This window comes from Eretmochelys imbricata, chromosome 10 (assembly GCF_965152235.1).
Source record: "Eretmochelys imbricata isolate rEreImb1 chromosome 10, rEreImb1.hap1, whole genome shotgun sequence".
NCBI lineage: Eukaryota > Metazoa > Chordata > Testudines > Cheloniidae > Eretmochelys > Eretmochelys imbricata.
In genome coordinates, this window is record NC_135581.1 from 34,700,864 (window position 1) to 34,720,052 (window position 19,189).

At 45.4% G+C, this 19,189-nt stretch overlaps 1 protein-coding gene across 1 annotated transcript in view; it reads left to right on the forward strand.

Annotated features, from left to right (window-relative positions):
- DNAAF8 (dynein axonemal assembly factor 8) overlaps positions 1-19,189 on the forward strand; it is a 147,930-nt gene that overhangs the window by 11,892 nt on the left and 116,849 nt on the right. The window contains exons 5-9 of the mRNA XM_077827455.1: positions 9,762-9,903; positions 11,836-11,982; positions 13,090-13,185; positions 16,577-16,948; positions 18,800-18,959. Of these exons, the coding sequence (XP_077683581.1) occupies positions 9,762-9,903; positions 11,836-11,982; positions 13,090-13,185; positions 16,577-16,948; positions 18,800-18,959 (917 nt within the window). The remainder of the gene's footprint in view (positions 1-9,761; positions 9,904-11,835; positions 11,983-13,089; positions 13,186-16,576; positions 16,949-18,799; positions 18,960-19,189) is intronic.

Below are 19,189 nucleotides of genomic sequence, written 5' to 3' on the forward strand. Positions count from 1 at the left end.
CCTAGTTTTTAGGTTTTCTTCTATTTAGAGATCTTTATTACTTTATCCCTGTCCTTTTTGTTATAGGGCTGTAGGTTTCAGTTTTCACCGCTGCAGCTCAATAGTCATATCTCCCTTTATGGGGCGAGTACCTTCCCTAAGGGGCATGCCTGGCTTCCCAGGGTTCAAATGCTGTCTTACCTGCAGGCTTTCTATACCTCTCTCGAATGGGCACTCTCAGTGTGTCTTGCAATTATATGTCTCGCTGAGACAGTGAAGTGCTCGCACTGTCACAACCTCAAAGCCCATTCCAGGAAGGCGAGAGATCTCCAACTCAAACTTCTCCTCATGGAGAAGTCTCTCCGTCCAGCGTCTGAGCCTGAGGTACGCACCCCTCCTAGCCAGAGATCGCAGACTACAGCCTCTGACATGGGCCCTTCTTCCATGGCCCAGGCTTCTAATCAACCCGCCCAGAAGGCGGCAAAAAAATGGGTTACCATGTCCCTGACTCTGGAGTTGGTCAAGAAAAGGCGCTCCTCTAGCAGGCAAACACTCTCAGGACCTACTGCATCAGTCATTCCAAACAATGGGACCCTCCGCACCAAGAATACGAAAGTCACCAAACGGCTGTGCTCGGACACAGGCACTAAGGGGTAAATGAAACCCCAGGCTGCAGTACTGCCAGAGATGACTAAACACTCGGCACCCCCACAGCTGACGGCACCGCCAAGTGCACACATCCTGCACTCCAGTCACACATCGGCACTGACTGGCATTTGGTACCGATGGCATCCACTTTGCAGCAATTCATGCACCAAAAATTTTTGGTTTCCTCACTGTTTCCTCAATACCTAGGTACCTCTGTCCTCGCAGTACCTACTCAACCCAGCTCTCTATCTCTTTCCACTCCACAATTCTCAAGCAAGGATGAAGATGGAGAAGATGATGTCATGTACTCTCCACAACATTCCTCCCCTGTGCTGCTCCCATCACGCCTGCCCCTCCATATAAGACCTGCCTGGTGGACCTTCAGAACCAACCCTGGTATGGACATCCCTGGATGCCACCTGTGCCTTTCCCACCCCAGTGGCTATTTTGGAGCCAATGGACAGCATATCCACCATCACAACATAGATCTGCCATCCTTCCCAGAGCTAGCACACAGCAATCACCCTTATCAGCAGCACAGGGACCACCTGAAACTTCAGAACAGGGGGATGAAGAGGAGGAAGAACTCTCTGACCAGGACAGCCCACCTGAAGTCCATATCTCTTCATCTTCACCTGATGACGCTATTATGCCCCCACCTCCCAACACAGGTAATGACTTCAAACAATTCCGAGACCTCTATCAGAGTTGCCACCTCACTGGACATTTTTCTCAAAGAAGTCCAGGAGTGTCTACATAAACTAGTAGATATTGTGCACACATAGACCTCATTCAAAATCGCCCTTCCTATGAATGTTGTGATTACGGAACCTGTAAAGTTGCTGTGGCAAACCCCAGCAACAATCCCACTTACCTGTGAGAGGTCTGATTTTAAAAAGTACTATGTGTCTGCAAAGGGAACTGAATTTCTCCTTTTGCATCCAATGCCGAATTCATTAGTGATTGACACAGTCAATGAATGGGGTAGACAACAATACCCCAGAAACACCCCTTATGACAAAGACTGTACGTGGCTCAACCTCTTTGGCCGCAAAGCATACTCTTTCTTGACCTTACACTTGAGAATAGCTAACTATGAAGCGTTAGTGGCAAAATATGGCCACAATAACTATGCAAACTTCTCTGAATTTATTGAGTTTATTCCAGAAGAGACAAAGGAACAGTTCAAACCAGTTATTGCAGAAGGTCAACTCATAACCACAACAGCATTACAGGCCACTCTTGACTCTGCAGATTCAGCAGCAAGATCGATAGCGACCACGGTGGTTATGAGGAGGGCTTCCTGGCTTCATCGATCGGGATTCCCAAAACCAGTACAGTCGATGGTTGAAGACCTACTGCCCCTGCTGCTCCCACAAACCAGCGGGAGACCTCTGCATTGGTGCAATCACCTGTGCTCTTTATTTCAGTTTACTTTCCCGTCACTTTCTAGCTACAAACAACTTCAGTATCACAGCCCCAGGGACTGCTAACTCCTGCAGCCAGCAGGGACGAGCTCCAACTCCCTGGCTTCTTTCCTGCCAGCCTTTATATAGCCCCTGGCTAACATGGCTGGCAGCTGTTCCCCATATGCCACTCAGGCCTGGGCTTACTCAGCCAGCTCCAATTCTCCTTTCTTGATTGAAGCTGGTGTGATAGAGGCCTGGCTCAAAGTTTCTTAGCCAGCGCCCTGAACACACCTCCCCCCACTTAATGATTTGCCTGGTTCGTCCTTCCTCGTCCTCTTCACCCCCTACCAGTGGGATTCAGCCAGGGGAGTGTCTCCCCTTCTTCTGGGTGATTCCCCGGCATCCTTTTCGTGGTGTTCCTTCATCCTCCCCCTACCCCTGCAGAAAGTACACTGTGGGGGGTGGATGCCCCTGTAGCTCTGCCGCCACCCACAGGTCCTCACACCAATCGCACCCTTGTGGGCATCCTTTCACCTTTATCTCCTTTTCTTCCAGTAGGGGGCTGGGGTCCATCCTGACCTTCTCAAGGACACCCTGGGCCTTGGGTTCTCCCAAGCCACCAAGTGGAGTCCATGTCTCCTCTTCTGGGAGCTGCATTGTGAGGAGCTCCAGTTGCCCCTTTTCTTCCACTAAGGGGCTTCGGCTGGCCAATTCCCCCACAACTCCTCCCTCTCTTTCTACCCATCTGGGCTTTCTTATCTAGAGTTTCTGTGTTTGCTTCCGCAAGGACCCTGCTCCTCTTCCTGACTGGGGCTTGTCTGTCTAGGGATCTCAACTCCCTTCTTTGGGAACCTTTCCTTTTCCCTCTGGGGGGAGGGCCCCAGTCCATACCCACCACAATGGGGTATGGTAACCTCTCTACTACCCCAACCCACTTCCATTTAAAGCTGCCCCGCACTTCTAGGGGCACCTGGGCCACTAGGCAGTATCTCCAGTCCCCGTGGATACACTCCAGGGCCATCTGTGCACCTGGAATTATCCAGTGTGGTTTTATCAGCCCCCTCTGGACAAGCGAGCAGGCTGAAGCAGTATCCACCGGGGTGGTGGACAGCTTCTGACCCCTTTCTTGCCCTCCAGCATTAGACCAGACACAAAATACAGCCTACCATCATTCCATATCAAGGCAGTCTCCCTTTTATGTCCTGGCTGCCCGCACTGTCTGCAAACCATCATGCCAGCTCTACTGGGAGCTCCTCGGGGTTCCTCCTTCTTCCTCTCTGGGCCTTTCCCGGGGAGGGGTTCCCTCGGTTTCTTCCCCTACTCTATGTCCTTATAGGGTCGGCCCTCCTTTCGGGGGACATCTGCCTCCCTGTATTCCTCAGTCAGCTTGACCGTTGCATCGACTGTACTTGGCTGATGTCGCCTGACCCAGACTCAGATATTCTCGGGGAGACCCTGTAGCAATTTTTCTAGGACAAGGGTGTCCATTACCTCCTAGGGGGAGCACAATAACACTCCCTCTGTGTGGAAGCCATGTGACTCTGGCAATGGTGCATCAAGCATAATGTCCAGATTACATCCTCTTACCTTCCTGGTTGTCATAATATCACAGTGGATACCCTGCGGAGGAACTTCTATCAAGTCACGAGTGGGAGCTGAATACGCATGCTGTGTTCCTAAACATTTTTCAGACTTGGGGGTTTCTAACAATAGATCTTTTCATAACCACACAAAATACCAAATGCCCCCAGTTTTGCTCCACGGCAGGACTTGGTCCACGCTCTCTTGGCAACGCCTTCCTCATCAAATGGAACACTCCCCTCCTATACGCCTTCCCTCCCACCCTCTCCTAGCCTGCATGCTTCACAAGATCAGGCAGGACAGATTCAGAGTGATCCTAATAGCCCCCACATGGTCTCGGCAAACCTTCTCCACATGGTGGTCTGTCCACCATGCATGCTCCCACTTCTACCTCGGCTGCTATCGCAGGACGCACACTGTGTCATCCATCAGGATCCTCAAAGACTCCAACTCAAAGCGTGGTTATTGCCTGGCTCTCGGGATCTGAACTGAAATGCTCCAGAGGCATATAAAACTTTTTGTTAAACAGCCGTAGGACAACTACCAAACTCACATACATGCATAAATGGAGGCAATTCGACTCATGGTGCCAACACAAACAGGCCACACCTCTGTCAGTCCCCTTATCACTCATACTAGACTACTTGCTAGAACTAAAAAAGACGAGCCTTTCTGTGAGTTTGATATGAGTACATCTATCTGCAATCACAGCATTCCATCACAAAGTAGATGGATTCTCTACTTTTCCATACCCACTTACTAAACGCTTTTTCAAAGGCCTCTCCAATTCCTACTCTGAAGTTAGGAATCCTAACCCACCATGGGACCTCAATTTAGTCCTCCACACCCTCAGCAGCTGTCCATTTGTGCCCATGGCGACAAGCTTCCTGCTACATCTTTTCATGAAGGTTGCATTCCTAGTGGCTATTACATCCACTAGGAGGGAGCTCTCATGGCTGACCCACCTTACACAGTCTTCTTCAAACATAAAGTATCCCGCAGGCCACACCCCAAGTTTCTACCTAAAGTTGCCTCATCCTTTCACCTCAACCAACCAATCCACTTATTGACATTTTCCCCCAAACCACATGTGCATAGACGACAGTCCAGACTACACTCCTTGGATGTCCGCAGAGCTATAGCCTTCTACACTGATAGAACAAAATATTTTTGCAAGTCCCCAAAACTGTTCATTTCAGTTGCTGACCGATTAAAAGGCAATGCCATATCTGAACAACTGCTATCCAAATGGATAACATTGCATAAAACTTTACCTCCAGCATGACTGACAACCTCATACGGGGATCCACACGCATTCTAGAAGAGCCTTATCAGCCTCCATAGCATTTCTTAACAATGTTCCCATCATGGAAAGCTGTAGGGCTGCAACCTGGCCCTCACCCCATACGTTTACCCAGCATTACGCTTTACTACAGCAACATGCATCTTCCAATACCCTGTTCGATCACACTGTACTTTCATCTGCTACGACTCCAACTCCAAAGCCCCCTCCTTCCACTAGAGGGCACTGCTTTGAAGTCATCTAATGTGGAGCACACAGTGGGACATCGCTTGATGAAGAGAAAGTTACTCACCTTTGTGCAGTAAGGTAGGCTCTTCAAGATGTGTACCCCTGTGGGTGCTCTACTTTAGGTGTTTGTGTGCCACTGCACTCATAAAAGTGGAGCACCCCCAGGGACACACATCTTGAAGAACCTATGTTACTGCACAAGGTGAGTAACTTTCTCATTTTGCATGTTCTATTGTAGAGAACAGGTTTTCAAAACATCCAGAGAAAAGGTTTTGCTTGCAAGTTTTAAGTGATCACTAGCCCTTTGTTTATTAAAATATGTCCCCTACTCTGTATGCTCATTTATACTCACTTCTAACAGCTATGGCCTTTTGAAGCTACATGGAAAAATAGTAGCAGGTGAAAGGTTATTTTTCTTGATGCCAGCCTAGAACTAGCCTGTTAATTATCTTAAAAGAGAAACATATTGGCCCAGTTGGTCCTTAACTGATGTAAATCAACATAGCTCCATCAACTTCCATGGAGCTATGACAATTCATACCACCATTTGCTCTGACCCACTTTCTCTAAAGGCACCTATTATTATAACAGCACGTAATTGTCAGATTACTATAGAGTCTAGGGAGAATATACCCCCTCCACACTAACTAGCAGATGCTGGGTGTCACTCCTGCTGATAATATTTCTGTTACCTGAGGTTTTTCCATTTAGTTGGAAATTTTAACTGGAATATTTTGTTAGCAGTGTTTCCCAAATGGTGGGTTGCAGGCCTATGGGTGGGGGGAGGCAGGGATTGGAAAACAAGCCCACCCCACACTCCCTGCTTAGCTGCGGCTCCTGTCCTGCAGGGCTGGGCATGGTTCCCTGCTCTGGGTGTTGTGACCTGGCACACAGTGCTGCTTGGGGGCAGCTGGGCCAAATTTTAGCAAGCAGAGATGTGACCTGGTGCACTGGGTTTCAGTGCTACTTATTCATGTTTGGCCACTACCCCATCCTAATAGAGGGGCCAAGCCAAATTTCAGTGAATGGCGTTGCCATTGCTACACTGCGTGCCAAATTCCTCATCCCCCACCTTAGGCTTAAGAACCCTGAACTCTAGCATGAACTGCAATGTCAAAGTAATGTTTACACAGCTTTGTTTAGCATGCTAGCACGAGTCTTGCTAGCACAAATCTGTTGCCCTTGGCTGGGGGGTTTGCTGCCAGATGTAGGGTAGACATGTCTTAAGCGTGCACCTGTCAGCTGAGGACTTCTTGCTCTGAGAGTCCTTGAAGACTGGGCTCCATCTTCTCCGCAGAGCTGGAGACATGTTCATACTGTTTCATTCTTTCCATTTTTCCCTCAACATACACAACTCTGCAACCCCAGTGTCTCTAGATTAGACCCTCAGTTATGCCCATGGAAACCCACTGAGGGCTAATGGGGTTGCACAGATGTCACTGGGGGCCCACTTTGGCTTGTAGAAACTTTGTTACAGATGACCATGTGAGAGAAGGAATGCCTGACTCTGAGACCCCAGGCTGAGTTTGCAGGAGTAGCAGGCAGGAGAACAAGCTTATTACTTGCAAGCTTATCAGATTTGATCTGGAACTCAATGATGCGCAATGAAAATGGAGCCCCACGCTGTCATCTGTACAGAGTCACTGTTTAGGGTTGAACTGAACTTGAAAGAACAAATTTTTAAAAAGTGTCAGAAACAATTAAAAAACAAAATCCTCCCCATTTCAAAATATAAAAATAAAAAATCAGACACCTTAAAGTTTGGAAAGATTGATTGAATCATTCTTGTGGGCCTTAAGTTTCTGTGCCATCCAGCACCATTTGCAAGGGGCCAGATTTGCAAAGGTATTTAGGTGTTTAAAGATGCAGGTAATCTCCCTAGGTGTCTAACAAGTGCCTAAGTGAGTTAGGCACCTAATTTATGTTGAAAGCAAATAAGAATTAGGCATCTGTCTCACGGAGGTGCTTAGTGGGATTGAGAAAAGCACCTATCTGCTTCTTTATATACCTAAGTACCTTTGTAGATCTGGCCCAAGGTCTGCAAATGAATCATCAATTATTTTTCCTCCAAAAGGTTTATAACAAGTGCTCCCTAGAAAAGGTACCTCTTATGCCATTGCAAAGCTAAAACTAAGTAGGAAAGAAAATGGAGGCTCTGGTTACTTTAAATTGAAATCCTCAGGGTGAGGAGGAGGAAAAAGCATTTTGCCTGAATAACTGAACTAAAAATCTGGGAAGAGGATGACTGTATAGGTCTATAGTTTAAGATGTGACCCTTATCTGCATTGTCCATGACCTCAGACATGATGGTTCTGTAAGTGCTAGCATCCATCTGCTTTAAGAGTTCTTATAGATACATACAGTGCTCTCTTGATGTAAATAGAATCAATAGAAATCTCAGGGTTAAGCATTTGGGGGACCCACCCACTCATATGTTTCTACCCTCTCCAGACCTCTCAACCTAATGGTTTGTACATTGATTAGACTTTGAGTTGTAGTTTTCATTGTGTCATTGCCCTTCACAGATGAAGAGAGCAGTTCAGACTAATGCAGTTTCTTCCATTGCAGTTCCACTTGCATCTCAGGATCATTCCCTTTCTGTTCTTCATCTTTAATCTTAAATCCAAAGAGGGGAGTCGCAGTGCTAGGTCACCGCACTTTGAAACCCAGGGCTGAAATCTCTGTTTGAAGTCTCTGCAGTGAAGTTGTTATTTACATCACTTGGAAATAGCTGTGGAGGTGCCCTTCTGGGGTTGCTAATGCAGCATCACAGAGTATGTCTACACTGCATTGTAAACCCAGATTTGTGGGACTAGGTGTTTCCAAGTCCACACTTGAGCGTCCACACTGCATCATAAAGCTGGGTTTACAATTGCTGGACCCGGGTCCCAGGCTTAGTCTGTAGTGTAGATATACCCTAAGTGTTAGGTTACGTTAGTACCCAACTAAAATAATCATGGCAACAAAAACCAGCACACTTCCATGTACCACTGGGCCAGAAGATTGTTCCACGTACTGTCAGACTCAGACCCATCCTTGGTGATCTATGTATTTGTGACATCCAGGTTTGATTATTGCAATTTACTAATACAGACTGAGCTGGTAGTGCCACTGTAGTTAATGTTGGCTGATGTTTTCTATTAAAAGACCTTGTTTTCATTTATAACTTTGTCAGACTTTAAGCATTTGGGCTGAAATTTCCCATGCTGGGTGTTTGCCTCAGGCTGAATTTCTTTTTCTTTCTTTCTTTCTTTCTTTCTTTCTTTCAAGTTTTATCAAAAAAAGGTTAAGCTGCTGCCAAGAACGAGATTAGGGAAAATATGTTTTGCTTGTGTTTAAAAAAAAATTCTTATAGCTGTTTTGTTGAGAAGCACTAGAACTTCCATGCTTTGGAGCAAGGACTTGAAATTTGGAGGGAGTGTCGCTCTGGTGTTAGGGATGTCTTTTGCTGTCCCAGAAAACATTAGCTAAATTTGACTAAGCCTTTGAAAAATTTCAATTTGCTCAGTAGAGACTTGTTAGAGTTTGGCAGCTAAATTCTCAGAAGATTCCACCTTTGCTAGGTATGCTCCATTTCCTCATCGCTCCTGCGTACTGTGCATGCACCATCCCCGCGGTGTGACTGAGCATGCCGTAACCCTTGATTTCATGTGCTTAGTAGAACTTTCCCTGCAATTGCTGAATGAGGCAGCGGTCCTGTGAAAAAAGTAGTATGTGATCATGTCACTAAAGGCTGTCTCATAATGCATATGCACAATGCAACAGAATTAAAATTGCATAGTCAGTCATAATGTTGGAATTTTTCAACGTTTGAGTGCTTGACTTTGCAACCGTGGTGTTTTTTTAATGTAGCTTTTTGTGTAAAATCTTTTATATATTTGAAGAATGGCATGTTATGTTTCTGTTCTCCCCTCTCTGAAACAAGCAGGGTGGGTCCCTGACTGTGGGTATGTTATTCCTTACAGGGAATATTTTCAGGGAGTCAGGTAAATACCATCAGTTCTCCTCTCCCCATTTTTACCTTCTCCCTGTTCTGTCTCCCTGCTGTTTACCTCCCTAAGTCTTCTTCAGTTAATACTGTAACAGTCCATCCTGCCTTTCCTACTGGATGCCATAGCCCAAATTCCAAGCGGAAATGTAAATGGGTGTAAGTTACATTTCTTTACACTGACCTAAGGGACTGTAGGTCAGTGTAAGTGGCTTGACAAGGAGGCAGAAGAATGTGTAAATTACACTGGTTTATGTTCTTTTGTATTCCCTGCTGAATCTGGCCCTATTTATCTGTCCTGCCATGCTGTATCAGTACTCCAGAGGCCAGCTTCTAGGGAATGCAGTGGCACAAGCCAAGTGATGGCAGTCAGGAGCAAAGGAAGGTTAGACCATTAGAACCTTACACATAGTTTAATTTTTAAATAAACTTAAAAGAAACCTATTGGCCTGTTTCTGAAGAGAAACCAGATTTTGACTGCAGCTAACTAGCAATAAACTCCTTACCACTCCTGTGTCCATGACACTCTGTAGAGAAAGTGATAAGGCACAAAAGGGGAAGATGGAGGCTCTTACAACAGCAAGACTGTAGTAAATAGTTCGCTGTCATCTCTGTTCATCCATAGAGGCCTTGGTTGCTAGATCCCAAAGTAGGCTCATGGAAAAGCTAGAAGAGTTGTGTGCCAAGCAGTCCAAAGCATTGTCTCCACGCCACAGGAAGCCATTGGCCACATTTGCTCACTTTCAAGAACACCGAGGAGATCAGAAGTAGGTCCTTCTCTCTAGGAGTTAATTTTTGCACATACTGGGTGATTATGGTTGGGACTATAGTAAGAATGTCTGGGAATTAATGATTTCACTTGGGTGCCTTTGCATAGCCCTGTACCTTGCAGGAATTGAATAGCACAGTAGGAATGTGGCACAATATTTTTATTTTTGTAAGGTGAGGAATTGCATGTGTTTATGGTGGTGTTGAAAAGAAAAGCTAACAAGAGTTACCCAGGCCAATCCACTGAAAAAGGTTGGGATGCAGTCAGCCAATCTGTGCAGCAGTGAAGGGCTCATAGAGCCTATCGCTCTCAAAGGGTGGGATTGGCAAAGAACCCTAGAAGAGTTAGGTGCCTAAATCACCTTGAATTTCAATGGGATTTAGACATCTAACTCCATTCGGGTCCTTGAAAATCCAACGCGGTATGATCTGAATCTACTCACCAGTGCCCCAACTACCCCAGTCCAGCCATGTGGTAACAAGGTCCCAGTCAGGTACCCATTGAAGTCAAGATTCGCATTGACTTCCATGGGTGCTGGCTCAGGCCTTAAGTGAGCAACCCCCTTGCTGACTTAAGCCACAATGACTAGATCTAGAGGGAGACTCATCCATGACAGTGCAGGGCTTGCCAATATGAGGGAGCAAACTAAGGGTCAATGCTCCATGTCATAGTGTTTGACTGTCATCCGTAAGGTGCCTTTCCATGCAGCATTCTAGGAGAGGGGAAGGGCACAAATACAACATCCTTTCTCTGGCTCTGCCAGAGTATTTGTCTTTGCTTATGTCTTCCAGTAGAGTACAGAAGAGCTTGCAATCTAAAAAGAGAAATGGATGAAGTGTGGGAGAATGGGGTTGAGCAGACAAGCCAAGTGATCAGGGTGATGAGTGGCCATGTTTTGATGGTTCCATGCGGGGCTTGGGGTTTGTATTTTCTCTCAATGGCCTCTGACCTTGCCATTATTAGCTGGGTGTAATTTTTTTCAGGCATCACTGTAGAACTGGATCTTGAGGAGGAATCTGAATGCACAGAAGCAGTGGCCTTCCAGACCCGCTCAGGAAGGACATTCTATGCATAGAGGGTGGTGCAGAAGAAATGGTAGTGAAACAAGCAGACAAACTGGGTATCAAGGATGGCATCATTGGCAGAGCAGGGAGGACAGGAGCAAATCAATAACAGACAAAGGCAGATTATTAGGGAAGGGCAGAGTTATGGGGATATTGAAGGGCAGGACCAGAAATGGGAACATGATGCTGTGAAGATGGGGGAGCTAGTGGAGGCTTTCAAAGAGGGGAGTAATGTAATGTGATCTTAGTGACAGCAATTTGTGCACATGGGAGTGAGAGAGAGGACTGTCCGAGAAGCCCAAGGAGGAGGTTACTGTAATCAAACCTGTGCCTGTCTTGAGATTATAAGCTCTTTGGGGCAGGGACTGTCTTTTTCTATGTTCTACAGTGCCAACCTCACCATCAATGCTTGAGAAATAAATAATGGTTATTGGGACCAGGAGTCCTGAGAGGTCAGAAGATTCTCCCCTCCAGCTGGGGATAAAAATCAGAGCATCACCATCAGGTCTCTTAGCAGACAAGTGTAGGCATCTCCTCTGAGGGGATCAGAAAATACTATTTTCTGCCCAGTCTGGTCATGTTGATTTATATGGCTGTCTGTGCCTCTAACTGAACAAGATCATTGTTCAAGCTGAAAATTGGAGATTCCTCAAAGATATCCAGTACAGTTGACTATTTGGAAACAGACAGACTGTAAATCTTTAGCGTTTCCTCCTGCCACGTGCAGAGACCGTGAGTTGGAACCTGTGTAATAGCCAGGAGTGCAGTCCCTTTCTTGAGCTATTTTCATTCCAAATGTATGTCCTGTTGGAACTCTTCTCCTGGGAAGATGAATAATACATTGAAATAATGGTTTATATTCTCAGAGAAGTCATCTTCCCGTCACCTCCCCAGAGCTGTCGAAGTATGGATATGCCAAAACTGCAATATACAGCAGAGCTCCCAACAGTGTACATTGATTTACGGGATGCTAAATCACACAAATCAGCGTTACCGTCCGTTGAAAATCAAAGGTAACTTCTGGGGTCTGATGTTAGTGAGAAACAAGGGACCAAGGGCACGAACTTGAAGGTTGTTGCAAACACCATACTCATGGTGAGCCGTACCATGAAAGGCTTTCTTTGCTGTATCACTTCTTCTTGCCCTTGGTCTGGAAAGGGTAGCCCTCTGGTGGAGTGAGTGAGCATTTGGAAGGGAAACTATGCAATCTGAAATCCAGGATAAATGGGCAACCAAGGGATTGCTGGCTCTGCTTTTTCAGTCTCCTGTGAGACTATGAGGTGCCTAGATGGTGAGTTCTGGGAGATTGGCCTCTTTCCAAAGACTCAAAAAGCTCTGGCAGAATGCTAAAGCTAATAAGTCTGAGAGAGCTATTTGCTTCCTCCCCAAGATGCATGGACACATAGCATGTCCACAGGGTGAGTGGACAATATTTATCAACAACTAAGCAGAGACTTCTGTACTCTTTTCCCAGAGATCCTTAGCGATGGTGCTGGCTAGAAAATGGCTTGAAAGAAAACAGCAGTCTGAACAAACCTTGTAGATAATGAAGACCAAGTAGATGTTTTAGATGCACTCACCTAACACCCCTGGGTCTAAATGTATTTCATTAAGGAGTTCTAATTTAACCCACAGGGAGGGTAAATTTTACTACAGGCTTAAATTTAGCTAAAAGCAAGTTGTTCCAGTAAAAACAAGCATAAGATTATCCTTCATGACCCCAGGATGAGTTAAGTGGATCATGTTGTTAGGGCATCAAACTGTGTGTATCAGTTATTGGGTATTTGCTGTTGGGAAGATGCCCCGAGGAGCTGTCTCCATGTAGTTTTAAAGAAAGAAAAGATTTATTATTATTTAATTAATTTTTTTATTATTATTGGATTATGGGCCAAATCCTCAGCTTGTATAAATTAACCTAGCTCTCGTGAAGTCAGTGGAGCTGTGCCAGTTGATATCAGCTGCAGATCTGACTCCATATATTTTCTTTAACATCCCATTGTTTTAAACGTCCATCTCAGGCGTGACTAAGACAGCACATTATGAATAAATATCCCAGGCTGGTTCTTGATATTGTGACCGTGAACAGAGGTGTCCAGTAATCAGATCTCTTTGCTACATAGCTTGAGTGACAGCTCCACTGAAGACGAGGAGGATACAACAGTTAAGGACCAACAGAAAACAAAGGAGAGAGTGCAAGATTCTTCCCAAGGACCACGGTACAAACTACTTGAATCTTCACCTTTTCATGAAATTGAAATGATCCCAAAAAAGACTGAGAGTGAGATCTCACCTATTAAAATATTATCCAGCAGCGACTCTCATAGCAAATCTGCTCAGTTCAATCATTGAAACAAAAAGTTTCAGTCTGGATCTAGCAGATCAGTCTTGTGTTCTTTTTGCTGCAGCCACAATCAAGATGCTGGAGTTAGAACATAATTGTTAATGCTTGAGGCAAAATAGAATTCACCTTGCTCTTTTGCAGTATATGGAATCTACAGGGATATCAGGAGTAAAAAAATTTTTTTTTGTCAGTAAATGAAACAGACATGGCTCAAAAGACACGTGCAGAGTAGACACAGACAGTAGGGAAAAAATTTTTCTGAGCCACTTTGTTTTTAAATAAGTCCAAATCAAACATTTTAAAAGACTATGGGTATATAATATCCAGCCTCTTTAGGAAAATGATCAAACAGAAGCTAGAAATTGATCTAGAATGCTTTTTTATTGCAGTGTGTGGGAAGAGAAATTCAGATCTCCTTATTTGTCTGGGGTAATGTGAACAGTCAAGGAACTCCTGAACTGTAAATGCTTCTGTATGCAGGGATGCCAACACCTCCCTATAGCCAAACTCAGGACCTGATTCAGTGAGGTAGTTAAGAATGTGCGTAACTTTAAGCATGTGACTAGTTACTGCTCACATTCTTAAAGTTATGTATATGATTAAGTACCTTGCTGAGTCAGGGCCTACACGCTTCACCCATGTATGCTCAGTGTTATCTTTAGAAGCCGTTCCCTGGATCTTAATGACGCACTTATACCTGAATTAGAGCAGTAGAAGGAACAAGCAGAATGTGCTGTTTTGTTCTGTTTTTGGTAGAGCCAATTACTCTTATTTTTAAAAATAGTTTTGAAAGAATAAATGATTCGCCAAGGAACAGAGCCCAGCCACTCAGAATGATTTAGCAGCTGAAATAGTCAGATACCAGAACCAAGCAGGAGCGATCCGGCGCACTAGGTGCTCTCATTTGTGCTGGTATTAATCCAGAGAAACTCCACTGAAATCACTGGGCGGTACACCAGTGTAAATCTGGACTCATATAAAGAAGACCTGGCCAATTGAATTTTGGGTTTTTTTTAGCAATTTTAAAACCAAATAAATAAATAAAATGCCTGACAAATATTACTATTTCCCTGTTCCCACATTAGGAAATCTGGTCATCTGAGCAGGCAGAAAATCTTTGGGCTGAATTCTGATCTCATTTTTTTGGGCCTTGTGCTGTTGTCACTCTACTGATCTGTTTGGAGTTACACTGAGCTAGAATCTAGATAGTCCCCTCCCAGGGTAAAGCCTGCAGGAGGGAGAAATCTCTGAAGATCTCCTCAGGGAGACACAGAAGTGCCCTCAAATCTGGCAGATCCCCGGGGTCAGGTTAAGAAATCTCTGTACTCATGCACCACCTCTGGCCCCTGCATTTCCCACCTCACCTCCCTAGCAGGGCCAGCAAACTCCACTTGGTTCATTCACTAAATTTCCGTATGGAGTAGGGTCAGATTAGGTAACCAATGTCTTCACCCTACCCCACTAGTTGCCTCCCAGGAGGAGAAGCAATCACAGAAGGAGTTTAATTATCACATCTATTCCTACTGGAGACAGACAAGTATCCAATCAGAATCACTGCAGAGATATGGGGATGTGTCAGTAGAATCCTTACTGCTAACTTACTCTCTTTGCTCTTGCAAATTACTCATGATTGTCCAAGGTCTGTTATACCAAGGCATTCTGCTGGTGCCACTGCTATCAATGCACAGTCGAGGCAAAGCCAGGAATGAACAATCGTCACTCTGCACTTACATTAGCAGCTTACCTGGCAACAGATTTAGAATCTGAGGCCCTGGCCTTATGGATGCTGAGAATGTCATCCAGTTCACATTCATTATTTTTGGTATCTGGCAGGGGAGGTGTTAGCAAACCCACACTGCTTAGTCATTCCCCTTAATGGTCCAATACTTACAGTAGCCAGGGGTTTCAGGTGTCCAGGAGAGTCTTGTCATCTCTAGAAGAGGTCACAGGATAAAGTAATAATAATAAGAGACAGAAAAGAGGAGACCCTTAAGAAAATAGAAGTGGGAAGCCTAGCTGTAGAATACTCTGTGTTCTAAAAAGTACAAGGTTAGTTAGCACAGCACCATAACAGCATGCAGGTGTATACTCTTCAGAGCCAGAACACTGTAATATCAAACTCAGACAGCACAAAGCCACTTCTCCGGGTCCAGATAATTCTCAGCTGCCTCTTTCAGAACCGAGCAGTGACATCTGTGATGCTCCCTTCCTGACACTGAAATCAGCCCAAAAACTGGTGGCCCTCACCCTTTACCAAACAGCTTGGGAGTCCCTTCAACATCAAAATGACATGCAGCCACAAAACAATGGTGTCCTGATGTTGTGTTGCAATATGATGCCATAACTTTCCATCATCATGACCTAGGGAAATCACAGAATTGTGATGTTGATAATTCAACAATCTCATTTCCTCAAGTGTTGGGAGGGAGAAGGCCTCCCTCACCTCCCTCCTATCTCCTGTAGGAATTACTGGGGGGAATCTTATCCTCTCTCTCTATACCTACCTGACTGGCTGCTGGATGGGAAAGGGCTCCATGAGGGGAGCTGTGGACTCTATGACTTCCATGCCAGCATTCCATTTCCTGAGTGCTCCTGAGACAGGCATTGTGGTCCTCTGCCTGACAACCAGGAAGAGTGAGTGCAATGCTGGTCAAATACCTATCCCAGGACAGCTGCACGGAGGGCTAGGGTAACCTTTTCAAAGGGCCCTATGTCCCATTTTCTAAAGTGACTTGGCTCCTAAATCCCATTGTCTTTCAATGAGACTTGGGCTCCAAGTGCATATGGCACTTTTGGAAGTGGGACATAGGCTCCTGAGTCATGTAAGGGCCTTTGAAAATGTTGTCCCTCCATCTCTAGAGCCAGGAGCTGTCCATAACATAAACCGTTCTAGATCACAGCCCACTGCAGTAAAGAGTCAAACGGGCCATCCCCTCTATTGCTTCTTCTGCAGAGACAAATAACTAGTCCCATCACAAAGGACAATGTCACCAGAGCCTCATGAGTGCTGTCGAGGTTCATAGTGTTACCATCCTAGATCGATCTAGCAATGTCTAACTGAACCACCTGGAAGCCCAAAGAATTCCAGGTGGGCTCATGGTAGCATATTCTATCATTTTTGAGCTAATGTTAGGACATCAATAACCATTATCCAGGTGGTCTTCTGTGCCCTGCTTTGCGCTGCCAATCAAATTAGGTTCCTCAGTAAGGAGCTGCTAATTATAATGCTTTACCTTGGTTTAATCCATTTGATTTTTAATTTTCAGGGATTGCACTGGGAAAAGCCTGCTGTTGCAGCAACTCCGTAACTTCCGTAAAGAAGCATCTCAGCCTCTTGCTAACGAGGCCTCTAAGCAGGTGCTAAGAGATGAAGGAGTGAGCCAGGAACTTGAGAGCCCAGAAGAGATGGGCACCCTGAAAATCAGGAGAAAACGCTATCTAAGAGTGAGAGGGGAGGCAAACAAGGTGACTTCCAGGTGGCTGGTGCGCTCAGACTCTCAGAGGGGAAGTCCCCCCTTGCCAAACCATGTGAAACATGAAGCTGATTCTTCAAGGGAAAACCAGAAAGAGACTGAAGACACCCTACATTCAGGAAGTGCTTCAGAGCCCCCTCTAAATAAAGCAGCAGAATCCCCAAGGTACAAGAGAGTTTGGAGTAAAGCCATCAGTGGTGATTCTGAATGCCATTCCACTAAGCATCCATCTAGAGCAGAGGTTTTCAACCTGTTGTCTGTGGACCCCTGAGGGGCCACAGATTGTGTCTGAGATTTCCAAAGGAGTCAGCACCTCCATTCAAAATTTTTTAGGGGTCTGCAAATGAAAACAGGTTGAAAACCACTGACCTAGAGAGCATATTACTGGCTGCAAACTAGGGGTGCAAAGTTGACTGGCTCAGTTAGCTAGAGAGGCAGTCAAGGCCGGTGGCTCTTGCTTAATTGCTTAGAGAGGCAGTTGGACCCAGTGGATAGGGCTCTGGCCTTAGATTAGGGAGACTTGTGTTCTATTTCCAGCTCTGCCATCAGCTTGCTGGATAACCTTGAGCAAGTCACTTCCCCTCCATTTCTGCAATCTGTAAAATGAGGATAATGACATTGACCTCCTTTATACAGCACTTTGAGAACTACTGATGAAAACCTGTATAAGAGCCAGATATGATGATGTCTTTATCTTTTACAAAGCATGCCCAGGAGGAACTGAGAGAGCTATGAAATGCCTTGGGAGGCTAGGGAAAGAGAATTAAAAATGGTATTAATAAAAGAAATCACAGCGACTTTGCTTCAGTTATCCAGGCCTCTGCCACCTCGAGACTAGACATGTGTAGCACATTCTGTGTAAGGTTATGTCTTGAGATGAAACTGGTGATAATGGCTGTATGCATCTGCCTTCTTACGTGGCTGTGATTCACACAGGGAGCCCATTACATTGATGTTCCATAGCCTGCCCAGGCTGCATGATATTGTCATGGTGAAGTTCTCGGTGTTGATTTTGACCTATGAACCTCTAAATGTCTCATACCTGCCTGTCCCAGAGACTGCCTCTCTCCCAGCATTAAATTGCCACCATTGCCAATGACCAAAGCTCTTGAGCTAACAGGAGGCTGGTTGCGGGGTGTTTTCTCTGAGAGATCCTTAGCAATGGAGCATGTGCCTTTGTTTGGTCTGGCAGAACCCAGATTTGTTTTCTTTTGAGCATGCCCCAAGGAACCTGAAGAAGAGCTCCAAAGCTTGTCCCTCTCACCAACAGAAGTGGGTCCAATAAAAGATATAACCTCACCCATCTTGTCTTTCACAAAGATATCAGGCATCTGTGGAGGTGTTAAACTGGAGGATATGAGGGTGGCTAGAGGCTGGGTTATTTGGTAATTATTAGAGTGGCTGGTAGGGACAGATCACAGGGATCGTCAGTTTTTGCGTTGGACATTGTGATGTGAGAGCACCTAGAGCTTGGGAGAGGTGCTGTAAAATGATCAGGCATGATATTAAGTTGGAAACAGCAGTTAACATCCGCAGCCCCCTGAACACAGCAGGATGTGGCACAGTGGAAAGTCTGCTGTAAAATGTGGGAGAAGAGAGGAAGAAGAGGCTTTAGGGATCCATCAGGGAATTTTGGTGAGAGAAAAAGGGGGAAAAGTCAGGAACAAGCTTAGGCAGACTGCTGCCATCTTACCAGCATATTCCAGCCTCCAAGCAGTTTGCCAGCACTTAACTTGGGTCTGAGCCTGTTCCCATTCCCTGTTTCTAGTGTTGTTTTTACACAGTTTTGCCCAATCATTTCACATGGGTCCTCCTCAGGTATCAGAAGGGCCCCCTAAAACCATTGCACCAGTTCACATCGTGCCTCCAGTATACAGTGTCATGTTTGATGAGCCACAAGGAATCATCTGAAGGATTTGGGTGCATATCTAAGTAGGGTGAGTATAAACAGGGGGCTGAGACCCCTGAGTTAGAATAAAATGTAGGAGGATCTGTATGTTATATTATATTTTGCAGGGCAGAAGAAAGCCCGAGAGAGCTGTCCCTAAAGGAAAAGCAGATGAAAGAGAAGCACAGGAGACAGAGACTCCAGGAGCAGCTGGAGCAATTGCAGCCTCAACACTCGGTCACTGGAAAGCAGCCCATGGCAGAGAAAACTCCTGTTTTGTTTCACCCGGTTAGTAGCTCAACATAGGAATGCTCCTTTTAGAGTGTTTTGCTTCCTGCTGACCCCGTTCTGAAAATTCTGGGAGAATCTAGCCATGACCTCAAAGTCCAAAAAACCTTTTCATTCTAATACTTTAAGCTTGTGTTACATCTCTGTTTTCATGGGCTAGCTTCATGGTTCTGCCATGCCTGGTCATAAGAGCAATCTTGAGAGTTATTCTCTCTTACTTACGCACCTGC